The following is a 17653-nucleotide window of genomic DNA, read 5'->3' as shown; positions in this document are numbered from 1 at the left end:
CATATCATGAACATGTTTTGCACAAACGTTTGTATTGACAAGCCAACGTTAGTCTCCACAGATGGCCAGAACTACCCATTTTACTAGCAAAAGCTTAAAATAAGCACATTTAAACCATGACACTATACACTTAATGTTCGCAACCACTGAAAAGAAGGTACCATCTTCTATGCACATAATCACCATTGCCAAAAAGGCAAATTAACAATTATGGCATATCAATTACAAAATCTCAATCTACATTTCAATATTTTGTTGCAGGACCCTCAAAATAAAGTTAAACATAGTTATTTTTGTCACAATTGTGCTGCTAGAAAAACCTAGTCTATGCCCCCTGCAAATTGTTAAACTAACTCTTCCTTGTAGAAATGTAGAGATGTGTTCTATATCTAACAGTAATGATGTACAATATATTAATATGCTAAAGCACACCTTTAGCAAAATAAATACCCAAATGTAATTAAGATTTTACATACAGAACAATTGAAGACACTGTCATGGACAATTGAAAAACATATATGTAGTTAAACAAATTTGAGATCACTTTCTATGATGAGCTAATTCCAACGGGGCCGCAATTAATTGATGCAAGATATGATTACAAAATTTCTTGGATATTTCCAACTCATTGTAATTAGTTATTTCAAACAATTACTGATTTTAGATTGGCAAACGTGTAATATTTATAAATATTACAAGTCAATTAACCTTAACTGCAGATATAAAATATTACTGCATCTGCTAAATATTTTTCTTGAGTGAAATATGAAGCAAAGGTATATCTGCCTCATAGAAGGCGGCTGACTAATCTGTGGGCTAGTGATTTCAGATCCTAAGAATGGTCACATTCTATGAAAATTAGCACCTAAACGTCGATCGAAGGACTAAAATAGTAAACAACATGCTCTACATTTATATTTTAAGCATGTTTCACAACAGGAGAGAAGCAGAAAACCTATGTAAACCTATGCCCAGTGGCATTATGCACATTAATTATGATCATTTGATTTATGTTATGGATTTATTCAGCAAAACACGCAAGAAATAGAAATCAATAAGCCTCAGCTAGCTCAGCAAAGCAACAAGATTCCAAATTAAGAATAGATTCTGAAAAATATGTCAACCAATGCAGTGAAGCTTCTTTCACTGACGTTTAAACATTGGCAGCTCTTCTCCTCCCCTCCCTCCTTCCTTCAGATTTCCCACTGCCTGCTTTTAGCATCAATGGCTGGGTGCAATGCATGTTCGCTGTACCTTTCTGAAGAAGACGACTTTCCAGAGTTAACTGACATCAGCAGCTCAATCTTCTGCTTCGTTTCTGGAAAAATTAGAAAACGTTCAGAGCTGAGCACCTTTAGGTTTTCTTCAAATACCCAATGTCAATATTCAGATATTTTGGCTAAACTAGAATGAGGCCACAGGTTTCAAATGCTTCTGCGTGTACTGCTCATCACTGCTTCCGAAAAAAGAGAGAGGAGAGAAAGCTCCCGAGGAATCAGGCTTCACTAAAATATGCACATGACCGTTTATGAAAACAGGAAGTACAGTACCATTTTTTTTCCACAGTAGGGGTAGCTTTCCAGGCTGTACCAATAGACAATTTATGTCATACCAGATGGAGTGATTATGCACGAGAACAGAAGTGCTTGAAAACTGAATCAGATGAATAGTTTGCTAAAGTGACGATTTCTTCTGACCTCAATCTTAACCAATGAAAACAACCATTTTACATCAGCTCCTTAACACTGCTGCAGCAGCAAACATTTCTCTTTTACCGCAAATTATATTCATAGCAAATTATAGGCAGCTAATCATATTTACAAATATATGCACAATCTCACAATCTTATAAACACAATGTTATAAATACAATCTCAATTGTTTGCGATAACAGGTAAGACAACACAATATTTCACAAAAGCATACAGAAATCTCAAAAGTACTGGAACATCTCCAACAATTAACAATTATTTTGTCTTGGTTGGCACAACCATACTGCTAGGGAACGACTAAGCTCTTCTTCATTGATATTTGCCAGAGAATAACAAGAGCAAACAATCAATTAATGTAGTTAACATAAGTTAAGATATAAAACACCCTCAAAATCTCAAATACAGCAATTCAGAAGACATAAGATTACTCCCTACTTCAAAACAAGTTCACATTTCAGATTAAATGCCTTCATCAAAATTAAAAAAGATGAGCCCTATATATGGTGCTGACGAAAAAAAATAGAATAGATAAAAGCCACATGCCAAAATATCTACCTGTACAAGGAGGTAGCTGCACTGTATAATAGGTTATGAACCTTAACTTTTCTTTCTTTTAGAAAGTAAGTGTGCTGGATAGTATGCAAAATGTTATCAGTTTCACAACTAACTGAAAATAATGCTCCACTGTTCACGTCATCATTAATTATAGAAATCTGAATGAGATCACCAAAACCCAATTTTCCTGAGTGCTACCCAAGACCAAAGCAAACCACACCAAGTTTCTTCAGTAACAACAAAAATAATTCTAATTATTGTAATGCACTAACATCAACAAGAACAAAGAAAAGAAAGAATTTCTAATTTACACAGCTTAACCTATTGAACCCAAACCCGCTCAAAAACTATTAAAGACAGGCAAAATACAGATGGCTGAACACATACCATGGATGGAAAATAATATAGACATAGTAACCAAAAATCCAATTATCAAAAGTTCAAAGCAAAGGGTGGGAAGTTTTTTTCTCTCTCTTTTTGAGATCTTTTTGAGTTTTCCCAATAGTAAGAGACATTGTTGTCTGTATAGTGTTGGTTATTGTTCAATGCAATAGTTGATTCGATCTTAGGTATGGTCTTGTATGAATTCTTTTCTTTTAAAGTTATCTGGGGTTTTCTGTCCTTTTTCCCATGATTCAAAGAGGGACATAAAGAAATGCAATGGATGTTTTTCACTCAGGTGTTGCTCTTGGGACGATAGCTTTGCATTACTCTGTAGTTCGCCCAGAAAGCAGTTACCAGGAAAAATTTTCTTCTCTCAAGATTCATGGTGCTGTTCAGTGTTGATTCCTCCCTCTTTTTTTGCTTCCTGAAAGTAACATTGTATTGCATAGCTAACAATATGCAACACTTGATTTTCAAGTTGCAAACAACTTTCCTGATTTTTCAAATCATAGCCGTACAACTTCCATTTGAGTTTAGAGGCTGAAAAACGTGAATACGTGGTCTCTTATACTATCAAACTACGCAAAAGGCATCATAAAGACAAATGTGAATAGGTTCAAAGGTCTGAAGGAAAATCAAGAATCTGAAATGTTAATTAAGTCTGCTTATTTCTCGACAGATGCTACCAGACCTGCTATGTATTGCCAAAATTTTCAGCTTTTATCTCAGATGGGTCATTGCTAGGAACATCACTTTCATTATAATCCAACATAATTGTTATATAAAGTAAGTAAATTCAAAATTTGCTGATGATATTAAATTCATAGGAGTGACGTAAAGTAAGTATGGTTCAACTACATGCAACAGGATACGGGTGGTCTTGCAGAATGGGAAAACAAATGCAAGATAGAAATTCAATAGAGAAGTGTGACAAAATGCACTTTGGCAGAAGCAACACAGAGACAATATATGCTTAATCTTTGAAGATGGCATGACAGATATAGAGAGTTGTTAGCAAAGGATATGGGATCTTGGGCTTCCCAAGTAGGATGCACTGAAGGAAACAGTAGAAGCTTACCAAAATGGTTCCAGGATTTGGGGGAATTTTGGTTCTATTCTTCTCAGGGACCTTCACATCTTTCCTAAAGTGTGATGACCAACACAACACACAGAATCCAAGTTGGGACCTAACCAATATTTATAAAGGTTCAGCATAACCTCTCTGCTTTTGTATCAATGCCTCTATTCATTTATTTGTAAATCATTCTTGCAGGAAATGTGGGCTTGGCATTTATTGACAATCCCTACTTACACTTAAGGTAGTAGTGAATTTCTGCTTGAACCACTGCAGTCCACTTGGTGTATTTTGATCAAGTGACAGTGAAGGAATGGCAATATATTTCCAACTCACAATCTTGAATGACATCTAGAGGTGGTGTTCCCTTGTATCTGATGCCTTTGTCCTTCCAGGTGGTAGTGGTCATGGGTTTAGAAGGTGCTGTCAAAGGAGCTTTGGTGAATTTCTGGAGTACAACTTGCAGATGGCACACACTGTTGCTGTTACATGTCAGTAGTGGAGACAATTAATATTTGTTGGAGCTTTGGGTGGGTGGGGGGAGGTGGAAGAGACAGAGAGAGAGCAAGATTGTGCAAGAGAGAGAGGAGATTTGATATTCCAATGCACTCCTGACTTCTGCCTTATAGATGGTGAAGAGACTTTGGGGGAGTGAAGGGATGACTTACTCACTACACAATTCCTTATGTTTGACCTGCTCATCAGGAGGATTCAGTAATGGCATGTCACCGAATGTGTAAAGGGTGAGAGGCGACATGAGATAAATCACCACTAGAGGATGGTGCATGTCTAAAATTTGCTTCCCAGTTTGGTGGTTGTGGCGAAAACCCTCAATTCATTCAAAAAGTACCTGAAGTGCTGTAACATGCAAGACTATGACTAGATGCTGTAAGTGGGATTAGAATGAGTGGCTAGTTTATTCATTTGGCACAGACACGGTGGGCCGAATGGCCTCAGTCTGGGCTGTAGATTTTCCAAGCTCCTACGCTAATTAAACATTCTGCTGCACACATCAAATAGCAAATGTGATCAGGACAAATCCAATGAATTTCTCAGCAATTCCTCCTCCCAGTGAGCCGTCAAATCTCAGTAAATTTCATAAGATTTTTTTTCCATTTGTCTGATCTAGTTTTGAAACTCCCCCTTGAAAGCTGGACTATTGTGGTTCAACAACGACTCCTTTTCTCATTCAATCAGACTCTGGGAGTCTGTATTCTGCTAGACTGCAAAACTGCACTCCAGTACTTATTCACAAGTAAAATTCCAGCTCTCTGTTGTTCCTTTATTGGTCAGAGCATTGAATATAGGAGTTGGGAGGCCATGGTGCAGCTGTACAGGACATTGGTTAGGCTACTTTTGGAATATTGTGCGTAATTATGGTCTCCTTTCTATCGCAAGAGTGTTGTGAAACTTGAAAGGTTTCAGAAAAGAATTACAAAGGATGTTGCCAGGATTGGAGGATTTGAACTATAAGCTGGGGCTGTTTTCCCTGGAGTGGCAAAGGCTGAGGGGTGACCTTATCGAAGCTGATAAAATCATGAGCATGGACAGGGTAAATAGACAAAGTATTTTCCCTAGGGTGGGAGAGTCCAGAACTAAGGGCATATGTTTAGGGTGAGAAGGGAAAAATTTAAAAAGGACCTAAGGGGCAACTATTTCACGCAGAGGGTGGTGAGTGTATGGAATGAACTGCCAGTGGATGTGGAGAAGGCTGGTACAATTACAACATTTAAAAAGGCATCTGGATGGGTATATGAATAGGAAGGGTTTAGAGGGATATGGGCCAAGTGTTGGCAAATGGAACTAGATTAACTTAGGATATCTGATTGGCATGAATGAATTGGACCGAAGGGTCTGTTTCCGTGCTGTATGTCTCTGTGACAGCTAGCTCCAACAAGCTAAACATATCGCTGGGTTCTCTGTATGAAGAAAATATCACATGTGAGCTTTTCAACCCAGTTTTCTCAGCTGCACTGAAGTAGTCATGCTTGCAGGCGTCTTTCAAGTTCCTGGCAAAGCCCAGCTTCTCAATTCCCAAGACTACTGCTGAATTATGATTCAAAATCTTACCTGGTCAGTAATTCCTAGAATTTCTTCCTCGAGTTTGCTCTAATAGCACAGAGCCATTCAACTGCTCTTGAATTAATAACTGTAAAAAAGCTGATAATCAGCCTTCCTAAACTGAAGCCTGTCCTTATGTCTTTTTCTTAATTGAAACTGAAACTGATGCATTTTGTATGTATGTTGGTCCACATACCATTTATTATACAGCATTGGGTTATTGGTGAGACAGATGTCTTGAAAGTTACTTGCACCGTTAACAACTTATATGGCTAAAAGATAACAGAACTACGTTTGGTTATGTGCTTACTGGCCAAGGACACTACAATTAATCTATAATACAGATCGAATGACCGCAGACGAGGTGTGTACTGTTATACTGGAACATCAGATGTCAGGATGAGAGAGAGAGAACGAAATAGAGGGAGAGAACGACAGAGAGGAGAGAGAATGAAAGAGAAGAGAGCGCGAGAGAGCGCGCACTCGGCGAGAGACAGAGAGCGTGTTCTCGGCAAGAGTGAACAAGCGCAAGCGTGAACAAGCACGAGAGCAAGACAGACAGCAAGAGAGCGCAAACGAGTGCCAGAGCAAGAACACGAGTAAGACAAGAGCGCGAACGAGCGTACGAGAGAGCGAGACCGAGAGCGAGAGCATGTGTGAACAAGCTTGAGACAGCGAGAGCGCAAGAGTGAGCGAGAGCACGAGCGCAAGTACGCGAGAACGCGCGAGAGCAAATGAATGAATGCGAGGAACCGACAGCGTGAGAGTGAACGTGCAAGAGCAAGAGAATGCAAAACAGTGAGCACGAGAGAGCAAGCAGGAAAAAGTGAAAGCATGAGAGACAGAGCAAGAGAAAGCGAGAGCTTTGAGAGAGCACATGAGATCGATAGTGTGTGCATCCAGTGAGAGAGCTTGCGCAGTGAGAGGGAATGAGAGTCAATGAACGCGAGATTGAACGAACGCGGGAGCAAGAGACAGTGAGAGCGACCGAGACGGCAGAGCAAGAACAAGAGTGAGAGCAAGAGCATGAACAAGCGTGTGAACAAACCCGAAAGAGCGTGAGAGTGATTGAGTGTGAGAGCAAGCGAGCAAGCAAGAATGAACAAGTGTGAAAGAGCACGAATGAGAGAGCAAGAGCAGGTCAGACAGTGAGAGTGAGCATCTGTGAGACAGCATGTGCAAGAGAGCAAGAGTTAACGAGTACAAGAAAGCGAGAGTAAGCAAGAGAGCGCGAGAGTGAACAAGCACAAGCCAAATGAGCGAGTGAACATGCGAGACTGAACATGCGCGATAGCAAGAGAGAATGCGAGAGAGAGGGAGAGAGAGAGAATGAGCACGAAAGTGCGAGATCAACAGTAAAACAGAGGGCGAGAGACAGCAAGGGAGAGTGAGAGCGAGAGTGAAACAGCGTGAGAAACCGAATGCGTGAGAGTGAACACGCGAGAATGAATGTGCGCGAGAGTGAGAGAAAGTGTGTGAGAAAGAGGGAGAGTGAATGGGCACAAGAAAGCAAGAGCGCAAGAGTGAACATGCGAGATCGAGGCCGAGATAGAGGGCGAGAGAGCACAAGCATAAGAAACCAAGAGCTTGAGAGAGTGCAAGCATGGGAGCGAACGCAGGAGAGAGAGGGGGCACAAGAGAGAGACTGCGCAAGAACAAGAGCGCACGAGAGAACGAGCATGAAAGTGAGAGCGTCCAAGAGAATGCATGAGAATGCGAGAAAGTGCGCAAGAAATTGAAAACGCACAAAAGAGCATGCGTGCGCAAGAGAGACCGAACACAAAAGAGAGAGCGTGAGAACGAACGAGCGCAAAAGAGCGAGATTGATTGCTCAAAATCGAGGGCAAGAGAGAGAGCAAGGGAGAGCGAGACAGCGAGAGCGAATGAGCATGAGAAACCGAGTGCGTGAGAGTGAACACGCAAGATTGAACATACACGAACGCATGAGAGAACACAAGAGAGTATGTGAGAGTGAGAGTGAGTAAGCACGAGAAAGGTGAGAGTGCAAGAGTGAATGCATGCAATCAAGGCCAAGATAGCACACGAGATTGATAGAGTGCGCATCCAGTGAGAGAGCTTGCGCAGTGAGAGGGAACGAGAGTCAATGAGCGCGAGAGTGAACGAGCGCGAGAGCAAGAGACAGTGAGAGCAACTGAGACGCCAGAGCAAGAATAAAAGTGAGAGCAAGAGCACAAACAAGCGTGTGAACAAATCCGAAAGAGCGTGAGAGTGAATGTGCGAAAGAGTGAACGTGAGACGGAACACATGAGAGCAAGAAAGCGAGAGAGGGGGGTATTGAATGAGCACGAGAAAGCAAGAGTGTGAGAGTGAACACACAAGATAGAGCGAACGCAAGAGTGCGTGAGAGAGCAAGAGCAAGAGAGCGCGAGAGAGAATGAGCACAAGAAAGTCAGAGTGAGAGCAAGCGCGTGAGTGCAAGAAAGAGCATGTGTGAGAAAGCACAAGTGAGCGTGAAAGACAGCGAGAGCGCGAGTTAGAGAACGCGAGAGAGTGAGCACGAATGAGCGAGAGGGAGCAAGTCAGTATGAATGAGCGTGAGTGCAAGAGCGAGTGAGCAAGCGTAAACTATCGCGAAAGCAAGCGAATGAGGGCACGAGAGACGACGAGCGCAAGAAAGTGCAGACACAAGAAAGAAAACAAGAGATCAAACGAGAGGGAGAGGGAATGAGCACGCGCGAGACAGAATGAGCACATGAAAGTGAGACAGAGCGCAAAAAAGCTAGAGCGCGGGCATGAGATTGCGTGAGAGCAAGAGTGCACGAAAGAGCATGGATGAGAAAGCGCAAGTGAGTGCATGCAAGAGGGAGAGCACGAAAGAGAGCAAGAGCAAAAGAAAGCGCGAGCACGAGCATGCGTGAGAGGGCATGCGCGCACAAGAGCATGAGAGAGAGCGCGAGAGAGACAGCAAGAGAGAGAATGAGCATGAGAGAGTGAGCACGGGAGTCAGCGTGAGAGACAGCACAAGAGAGAGCACAAGACCGAGAGCGCGAGAGAACGAATGAGCACAAGAAAGCGAGTGCAGAAGTGAAAATGCAAGCGCAAGAGCAAGCACGCGAGAGAGCGGGTGCAAGTGCAAGAAAGAGGGAGCATGAGCGTAGCTGCAAGACAGAGTGAGTGCGAGAGGGAGTGTGTGAGAGAATGAGTGCGAGCGAGAGCGAGCAGAAAGGACCGCACAAAAGGAACTGAAAGCGAATGAGTGGGAGACAGTGTGAGAGAGAACGGGAAAGGGACCGAGTACGAGAGCGAGGGTGCAAGAGATAGAGAGCACGAGAGAGCGAGAGATAGAGAGAGAGTGTGCGAGGGGTGGCGCGAGAGAGGGAGGGAGAAAGAGGGGGCGCAAGAGAGAGAGAGAGAGAGAGAGAGAGAGAGAGAGAGAGAGAGAGAGAGAGGGTGGCACGAGAGAGAGAGAGAGAGAGAGAGGTGGCACGAGAGAGAGAGAGAGAGAGGTGGCGCGAGAGAGAGAGAGAGAGAGAGAGAGAGGTGGCGAGAGAGAGAGAGAGGTGGCGCGAGAGAGAGAGAGAGGTGGCGCGAGAGAGAGAGAGAGAGGTGGCGCGAGAGAGAGAGAGAGGTGGCGCGAGAGAGAGAGAGAGAGAGAGAGAGGTGGCGCGAGAGAGAGAGAGGTGGCGCGAGAGAGAGAGAGATGGCGCGAGAGAGAGAGAGAGAGAGAGAGAGAGAGAGGTGGCGCGAGAGAGAGAGAGAGAGAGAGAGGGGTGGCGCGAGAGAGAGAGCAGGGTGGCGCGAGAGAGAGAGGGGGGGTGGCGCGAGAGAGAGAGGGGGGGTGGCGCGAGAGAGAGAGAGAGGGGTGGCGCAAGAGAGAGAGAGGGGTGGCGCGAGAGAGAGAGCGGGGTGGCGCGAGAGAGAGAGAGAAGGGGGGTGGCGCGAGAGAGAGAGAGAGAGAGGGGTGGCGCGAGAGAGAGAGAGGGGTGGCGCGAGAGAGAGAGAGGGGTGGCGCGCGAGAGAGAGAGAGAGAGGGGTGGCACAAGAGAGAGAGGGGTGGCCGGAGAGAGAGAGAGAGAGGGGTGGCGCAAGAGAGAGAGAGAGGGGTGGCGCAAGAGAGAGAGAGGGGTGGCCGGAGAGAGAGAGAGAGAGGGGTGGCGCAAGAGAGAGAGGGGTGGCACGAGAGAGAGAGAGAGGGGGGGGTGGCGCGAGAGAGAGAGGGGGGTGGCGCGAGAGAGAGAGAGAGAGAGAGGGAGAGAGAGGGGGGTGGTGGGAGAGGGGGGGGTGGCGAGAGAGAGAGAGAGGGAGAGAGAGAGAGAGAGAGAGAGAGAGAGAGGGAGAGCGCAAGAGAGTTCATTTTTAAAAGTTTATAATTCTTCTGAAGACACTACCATCTTCAGGCATCTCTGCATTCTCTCACATATACATCGGTAACATTCACGTCTTGTTTATTGGCTAAACCTTCTGAATGTGAAAGGAAAGGCTGTTAGGTATAGGAAATGCTGGATGACTAAAGAAATTGAGGGTTTGGTTAAGAAAAAGAAGGAAGCATATGTCAGGTATAGACAGGATAGATCAAATGAATCCTTAGTAGAGTATGAAGAAAGTATGAGTATACTTAAGAGGGAAATCAGGAGGGCAAAAAGGGGACATGAGATAGCTTTGGCAAATAGAATTAAGGAGAATCCAAAGAGCTTTTACAAATACATTAAGGACAAAAGGGTAATTAGGGAGAGAATAGGCTCCTCAAAGATCAGCAAGGCGGCCTTTGTGTGGAGCCACAGAAAATGGGGGAGATACTAAATGAATATTTTGCATCAGTATTTACTGTGGAAAAGGATATAGACTGTAGGGAAATAGATGGTGACATCTTGCAAAATGTCCAGATTACAGAGGAGGAAGTGCTGGATGTCTTGAAACGGGTAAAGGTGGATAAGTCCCCAGGACCTGATCATGTGTACCCTAGAACTCTGCGGGAAGCTAGAGAAGTGATTGCTGGGCCTCTTGCTGAGATATTTGTATCATCGATACTCTCAGTAGAGGTGCCGGAAAACTGGAGGTTGGCTAATGTGGTGCCACTGTTTAAGAAGGGTGGTAAAGACAAGCCAGGGAACTATAGACTGGTGAACCTGACATCAGTGGTGGGCAAGTTGTTGGAGGGAATCCTGAGGGACAGGATGTACATGTATTTGGAAAGGCAAGGACTGATTCGGGATAGACAACATGGTTTTGTGCGTGGGAAATCATGTCTCACAAACTTGATTGAATTTTTTGAGGTAGTAACAAAGAGGACTGATGAGGGCAGAGCAGTAGATGTGATCTATATGGACTTCAGTAAGGCGTTCGACAAGGTTCCCCATGGGAGACTGATTAGCAAGGTTAGATCTCATGGAATACAGGGAGAACTAGCCTTTGGATACAGAACTGGCTCAAAGGTAGAAGAGAAAGGGTGATGGTAGAGGATTGTTTTTCAGACTGGAGGCCTGTGACCAATGGAGTGCCACAAGGATCAGTGGTGGGTCCTCTACTTTTTGTCATTTACATAAATGATTTGGATGCAAACATAAGGAGATACAATTAGTAAGTTTGCAGATGACACCAAAATTGGAGGTGCAGTGGACAGCGAAGAGGGTTACCTCAGATTACAACAGGATCTTAACCAGATGGGCCAATGGGCTAAGAAGTGGAAGATGGAGTTTAATTCAGAAAAATGTGAGTTGCTGCATTTTGGGAAAGTAAATCTCAGCAGACTTATACACTTAATGGTAAGATCCTAGGGAGTGTTGCTGAACAGAGACCTTGGAGTGGAGGTTCATAGCTCCTTGAAAGTGGAGTCGCAGGTAGATAGAATAGTGAAGGTGGTGTTTGGTATGCTTTCCTTTATTGGTCAGAGTATTGAGTACAGGAGTTGGAAGGTCATGTTGCGGCTGTACAGGACATTGGTTAGGCCACTGTTGGAATATTGTGTGTAATTCTGGTCTCCTTCCTATTGGAAAGATGTTGTGAAACTTGAAAGGGTTCAGAAAAGAGTTACAAGGACGTTGCCAGGGTTGGAGGATTTGACCTGTAGTGAAAGGTTGAACAGGCTGGGGTTGTTTTCTTTGGAGCATCGGAGGCTGAGGGGTGATCTTATAGAGGTTTACAAAATTATGAGGGGTATGCATAAGGAAAATTGGCAAAGTCTTTTCCCTGGGGTCGGGGAGTTCAGAACTAGAGGGCATAGGTTTAGGGTGAGAGGAGAAATAAAGATATAATAGAGACTTATGGGGCAACTTTTTCATGCAGAGGGTAGTACGTGTATGTCATGAGCTGCCAGAGGAAGTGGTGGAGGCTGGTACAATTGCAACATTTAAGAGGCATTTGGATGGGTATATGAATAGGAAGGGTTTGGAGGGATATGGCCCAGGTGCTGGCAGGTAGTTGGGATATCTGGTCAGCATCAAGTCTGACCGAAGGGTCTGTTTCCATGCTGTACATCTCTATGACTCTAATGTGTTGCTTTTTCATCCATATACCATCCTTAATTGGATGTGGCTCCAGAAACTGTACCTAATGTTGGGGCCCTAATGGTCTCTGCAAACTTCAACTCAGGTAAATCGCAAGAAATGAAATTGGGATGAAAAAGAGAAAGACAGAATGTGTACAAGTCAGGTTAAGATTGCAGGCAGAGGGTTTTTTTTAAAAAAAGTGACTCAATAGGAATGCCTCAACGTGGAAAACACTATTTTAAAATTATTTTGACAAAGAAACTCATTTGTGTCAACGTTCTGGATTGTTTGGTTCAAGAGCCAGTGAGTAGTACATCAATATGGGAACACTGAAGTTAATGAGAATGTTGAATGGAGTTTTAATGCAAGTTGATTTTTATCAATAAAACTTGAATAATAGACAGAAAGTTGCTCGTGTTTATAGATAATGTGTCACCAGGAATATTCTACTTAAATTTGCAGAATCACAGAATTTGTACAGTGCAGGAGGCCATTTGGCCTTTCCTGCCTGCATCAGCTCTCCAAACATTTTAACTTAGGAAACTGGCACTACCATTTCCCCATAACCCTTAAGAGACCAAAGAATTACTTTTAAACAAAACATTTCTGGACCTTTGAATGATTTGCCAGAGATTCTAGGGGGATTGACAGGACAGATGTAAAGAGGTTGTTTCCCCTTGAGTGCGTCAAAGACCAAAAGGCATAATCTCAGAATAAGGGGCTCCCATTCAAGAAACAAGAATGAATTTCTTCTCTCAGAGGCTAGAAAATCTATGGAATTCTTTACAACAGAGTGCTGTCATGGCTGAGTCATTAAAAATATCCAAGGCTGTTGACAGACAGATTTTTAATCAGTAAGGAAATCAAAGAGTATTATAGGAAAGCAGAGTTGAAAATGATCAGATCAGCAATGATCTAATTGAATGGCAAAACAGATATGGTGGACCAAATGGCCAGCTTCTGCTCCTATGTCTTATGTATTTGCTGCAGAGGAAGATAGTTGGCTGAGAAGATACTCTATTCACTGACTTCTGTTTTCTCTTGACACACTTTTTGGCCAGCCAAGCTTTCATTTTTGTTTGCTTCTTGCATGCCTTTCCATATAGCCAGTTTCCAGAGGTCATGATCATTGGCAACTGCCTCCCTGCTCTCACTGTTAAGTCTACCATTTTCATAACTTGCTTTAAGCTGGTCTTGTAGCAGAGTTGGTCACCTTCAAGGCAGTGATCTAGTGATCAGCTCAACTGAAGGTCTTTGGGAATGCGGCTATCTTCTATCCACTGAATGTGCAAATGTTGTTAGCTTAGCAGTGAGGGTATGCTAATGGAATTACCACATTCCAAAGCCTCCAAGATTATAATCTTATTCTTGTTGTATTTTGGCAGGAAAATTTGAATCAGCCGAGGTGAAAACAGTTCTGCCTCTTCCCCTGTTTTAATATATATTGCCCAGGTTTTGCTAGTGTCAAAGTGCACCGACGATGCAGATTTAGTAGCCTTAGAACATAGAACATAGAAGGATACAGCGCAGTACAGGCCCTTCGGCCCTCGATGTTGCGCCGACCGAATCCTACCTAACCTATACTAGCCCAATAACTTCCAAATGCCTATCCAATCCCCGCTTAAATGACCATAAAGAAGGAGAGTTCACCACTGATACGGGCAGGGCATTCCATGAACTCACAACCCGCTGTGTGAAGAATCTACCCCTAACATCTGTCCTATACCTACCACCCCTTAATTTAAAGCTATGTCCCCTAGTAACACCTGACTCCATTAGCGGTAAAAGGTTCTTAGTATCTACCCTATCTAAACCCCTAATCATCTTATACACTTCTATCAGATCTCCCCTAAACCTTCTCTTCTCCAATGAGAACAGCCCCAAGTGCCTCAGCCTTTCCTCATAAGATTTTCCTACCATTCCAGGCAACATCCTGGTAAACCTCCTCTGCACTCGTTCTAAAGCTTCCACATCCTTCCTATAGTATGGCGACCAAAACTGCACACAATACTCCAGATGAGGCCTCACCAGAGTCTTATACAACTGCAACATGACCTCAGGACTCCGGAACTCAATTCCTCTGCCAATAAAGCCCAGTACACCATATGCCTTCCTCACAGCACTATTTACCTGGGTGGCAACTTTCAGAGATCTGTGTACATGGACACCAAGATCCCTCTGCTCATCCACACTACCAAGTAGCCTACCATTAGCCCAGTAATCCATCATCTTGTTATTCCTACCAAAGTGAACGACTTCGCACTTAGCTACATTGAATTCCATTTGCCACATTTCCGCCCAGCTCTGCAACTTATCTATATCCCGCTGTAACCTACCACTTCCTTCCTCACTATCCACAACTCCACCGACTTTTGTGTCATCCGCAAACTTGCTTACCCAGCTTTCAAGTCCTTCCTCTAGATCATTTATAAAGATAACAAAAAGCAATGGTCCCAAAACAGATCCTTGTGGTACACCGCTAGTAACTCTGCTCCAAGATGAACATAATCCATCAACTACTACCCTCTGTCTCCTTCCAGCCAGCCAATTCCTAATCCAAACCTCTAATGTATCCTCAATGCCATACCTCCGTAGTTTTAACATTAGCCTACCATGGGGAACCTTATCGAACGCCTTACTAAAATCCATATACACAACATCTACTGCTTTACCCTCGTCCACTTCCTTAGTCACCTTCTCAAAGAACCTTGCATTCGGATGTTCTCAGCAGCTTTTAAAATGAGTCGATTTCATCAAGTAACAGATCACTGATGATTGTGGAGACTAAATACATGAACGATCAACAAGGCTCAATATCACATCATTAATTCTAACTGGTTAGACCACAACATTTGTCTTTTTGATACATAGGCATGAGAGAGTCTGTCCATTTCCTGAAGGTGTTCCTGATTGTAGACTGCTAGTGTGGCATCATCAGCATTGCACAATTCTCTGATGGTGCACCCAGGTCTTAGATTTCTTAGAAGCAAGGCTCAACAGATTTTGGATATTGCTGGTATGTGCATAGGCATCTTCTATGGGTGTACCAAAGATATAAATTAGCAAAACATGAGAAAAATGTGCCAAATATGGTGTAAGTGCAAGAACACAAATCTGTTTAACCTCCCTGAACATATCAAAGTGCTCAGATGTTGACCATAGAGTTAGAGCCAGAGTCAGTTGATCTGGTCATAGAGAAAGGTCGCACTGAGCACTTTGGTGGGCATCCAATATTCTCCAGCAGCTTAAACAGAGCATTTCTACTGACACGTTGAATGCCTTGGTGAGATTATTGAAGGCAACATATAGTGCTGTCCTTTGTTGATAGCATTTCTGTCACTGCTGTATAGAGAAAATCAAGTCAATTGTAGATTTTATAATCTGAAACTACACCAGGATCCTACATAGAAGTATTATCCAGGACCTAGCAACACAGGCAAATATTTTCCGCAAATACATTTCCCACAACACTCTGCAGGGCGATGCCTCTACCATTGTTGCAATTTCTGTCGTCAGCCCCATTCTTGGATTGGGTCATGATCTTTACATCATGCATATTCAATGGCATTGTACTCTCCTCCAGCAAAGACTTACGCAGATGTTGCAGCAGTGCTCGTTTCTCATGCCTAATGAGTTCAAGCACCATAGCCTGAGCGTACCTGGCACTTAGCTCAAGCAAAACAGGCAGGTTTTCTCTGGTGTCTAGTACTTCAATGAGGGTTGCTCTAGAGTACAATGCAAAAAGTTATATCTCACCCATTTCTCCAAGGATTTATTGTTTTTGGTGGTGACCATCCCTGCGCTTATTTCAATGGCACAGTTTTCTTTGCTGAAGGACTGATGCTTTTTTTTATTCTGTGATGAAGGACATCTGGACATTCTAGCAAATTGTAACCAGGAACTTCTAGTGCATGGCTTAGTATTATGTTGGACTTGATTCTAAGCAGCTTTTAGCACAAAGAGACTGTTGTTGTGGTTCTGTTCGCCGAGCTGGGAATTTGTGTTGCAGAGGTTTCGTCCCCGGTCTAGGTGACATCCTCAGTGCTTGGGAGCCTCCTATGAAGCGCTTCTGTATTGCTTCCTCTGGGACTTATAGTGGTTTGTCTCTGCCGCTTCCGGTTGTCCATTCCAGCTGTCCGCTGCAGTGGCCGGTATATTGGGTCCAGGTCGATATGTTTCTTGATAGAATCTGTGGATGAGTGCCATGCCTCTAGGAATTCCCTGGCTGTTCTCTGTTTGGCTTGTCCTATAATAGTAGTGTTGTCCCAGTCGAACTTATGTTTCTTGTCATGTGTGTGTGCAATTTCATCCGCAGATGCCTAAAGGAAAAACAATGGAATGAAGACATGCCATAACCCAAAGGACTAGCCACTTTACCATACATCAAGAACATTTCTGAACTGATAGCCAGACTACTACGACCACTAGGACTCCTAACAGGTCACAAACCAATAGCCATTCTCAGACAACAACTCACCAGGACAAAGGACCCGATACCCAGCATGAGCAAAACCAACAGTGTACAAAATCCTATGCAAGGGCTTCACAAAACACTACATAGAACAAACGGAAGACAGCTAACAATCCATATCCATGAACGCCAACTAGCCACGAAATGACACGACCAGCTATCCTTAGTAGCCACACACGCAGATGACAAGCAACATGAATTCGACTGGGACAACACTACTATTATAGAACAAGCCAAAACAGAGAACAGCCAGGGAATCCCTAGAGGCATAGCACTCATCCACAGATTCTAACAACAAACACATCAACCTGGACCCAATATACCGGCCACTGCAGCGGACAGCTGGAACGGACAACTGGAAGCGGCAGACACAAACCACTATAAATGCCAGAGGAAACAACACAGAAGCGCTTCACAGAAGGCCCCCAAGAACCAAGAATGTCACCTAGACCGGGGACAAAACGTCTGCAACACAAATTCCCAGCTCGGTGAACAGAACCACAACAACAAGCACCCGAGCTACAAATCTTCTCAAAAACTTTGAACATCGAGACTTGTTGGATCACATCCTCCCCTACAGTTAATCTGAACAGAATTTTTTAATTCAATGACAGGTTCTATCATAGTGATGTTAGTCTTAAACCAGTCAAGAATTTTTCACTCTTCCTTCCCATATGTTCAGAATACAGTGCTGCAGTATATTCAATTTCACTTCTGCACTTTACAAGGAAATGCAAAGAGCACCTGTTCAACTGAGCCAAGAAACTGTCAAATTTTATCTGATACGAAACATGGCATTGTTATGCAAATGGTACTTCTGCTTTGAACAAAAAAAGGGGTATATCCTAAGCTTGTTGCATTAGAATCAACTATGATAGATACATGTGACAAGAATACTTCTCAGACAGCCATATCTGATGATGCTCAGATTTAGCAGAAAGTGAGGACTG

General features: G+C 43.5%; 1 protein-coding gene across 5 annotated transcripts in view; it reads right to left on the bottom strand.

Annotated features, from left to right (window-relative positions):
* Window positions 1–17653, bottom strand: part of LOC132826704 (SRSF protein kinase 2-like) — a 226984-nt gene that overhangs the window by 148993 nt on the left and 60338 nt on the right. The window contains exon 1 of one of the 5 annotated variants that reach the window (XM_060842791.1): window positions 1255–1483. The exons of the other annotated variants lie outside the window; for them this stretch is intronic. Within the exon in view, the coding sequence (XP_060698774.1) occupies window positions 1255–1292 (38 nt within the window). The 5' untranslated portion in view covers window positions 1293–1483. Of the gene's footprint in view, window positions 1–1254; window positions 1484–17653 lie in introns of those variants that run through there. 5 annotated transcript variants of the gene reach the window in all.

Source organism: Hemiscyllium ocellatum, chromosome 23 (assembly GCF_020745735.1).
Source record: "Hemiscyllium ocellatum isolate sHemOce1 chromosome 23, sHemOce1.pat.X.cur, whole genome shotgun sequence".
Lineage (NCBI taxonomy): Eukaryota > Metazoa > Chordata > Chondrichthyes > Orectolobiformes > Hemiscylliidae > Hemiscyllium > Hemiscyllium ocellatum.
The sequence above is the reverse complement of the archived record's forward strand: the minus strand, read 5'-3'. Positions and strand labels throughout refer to the sequence as shown.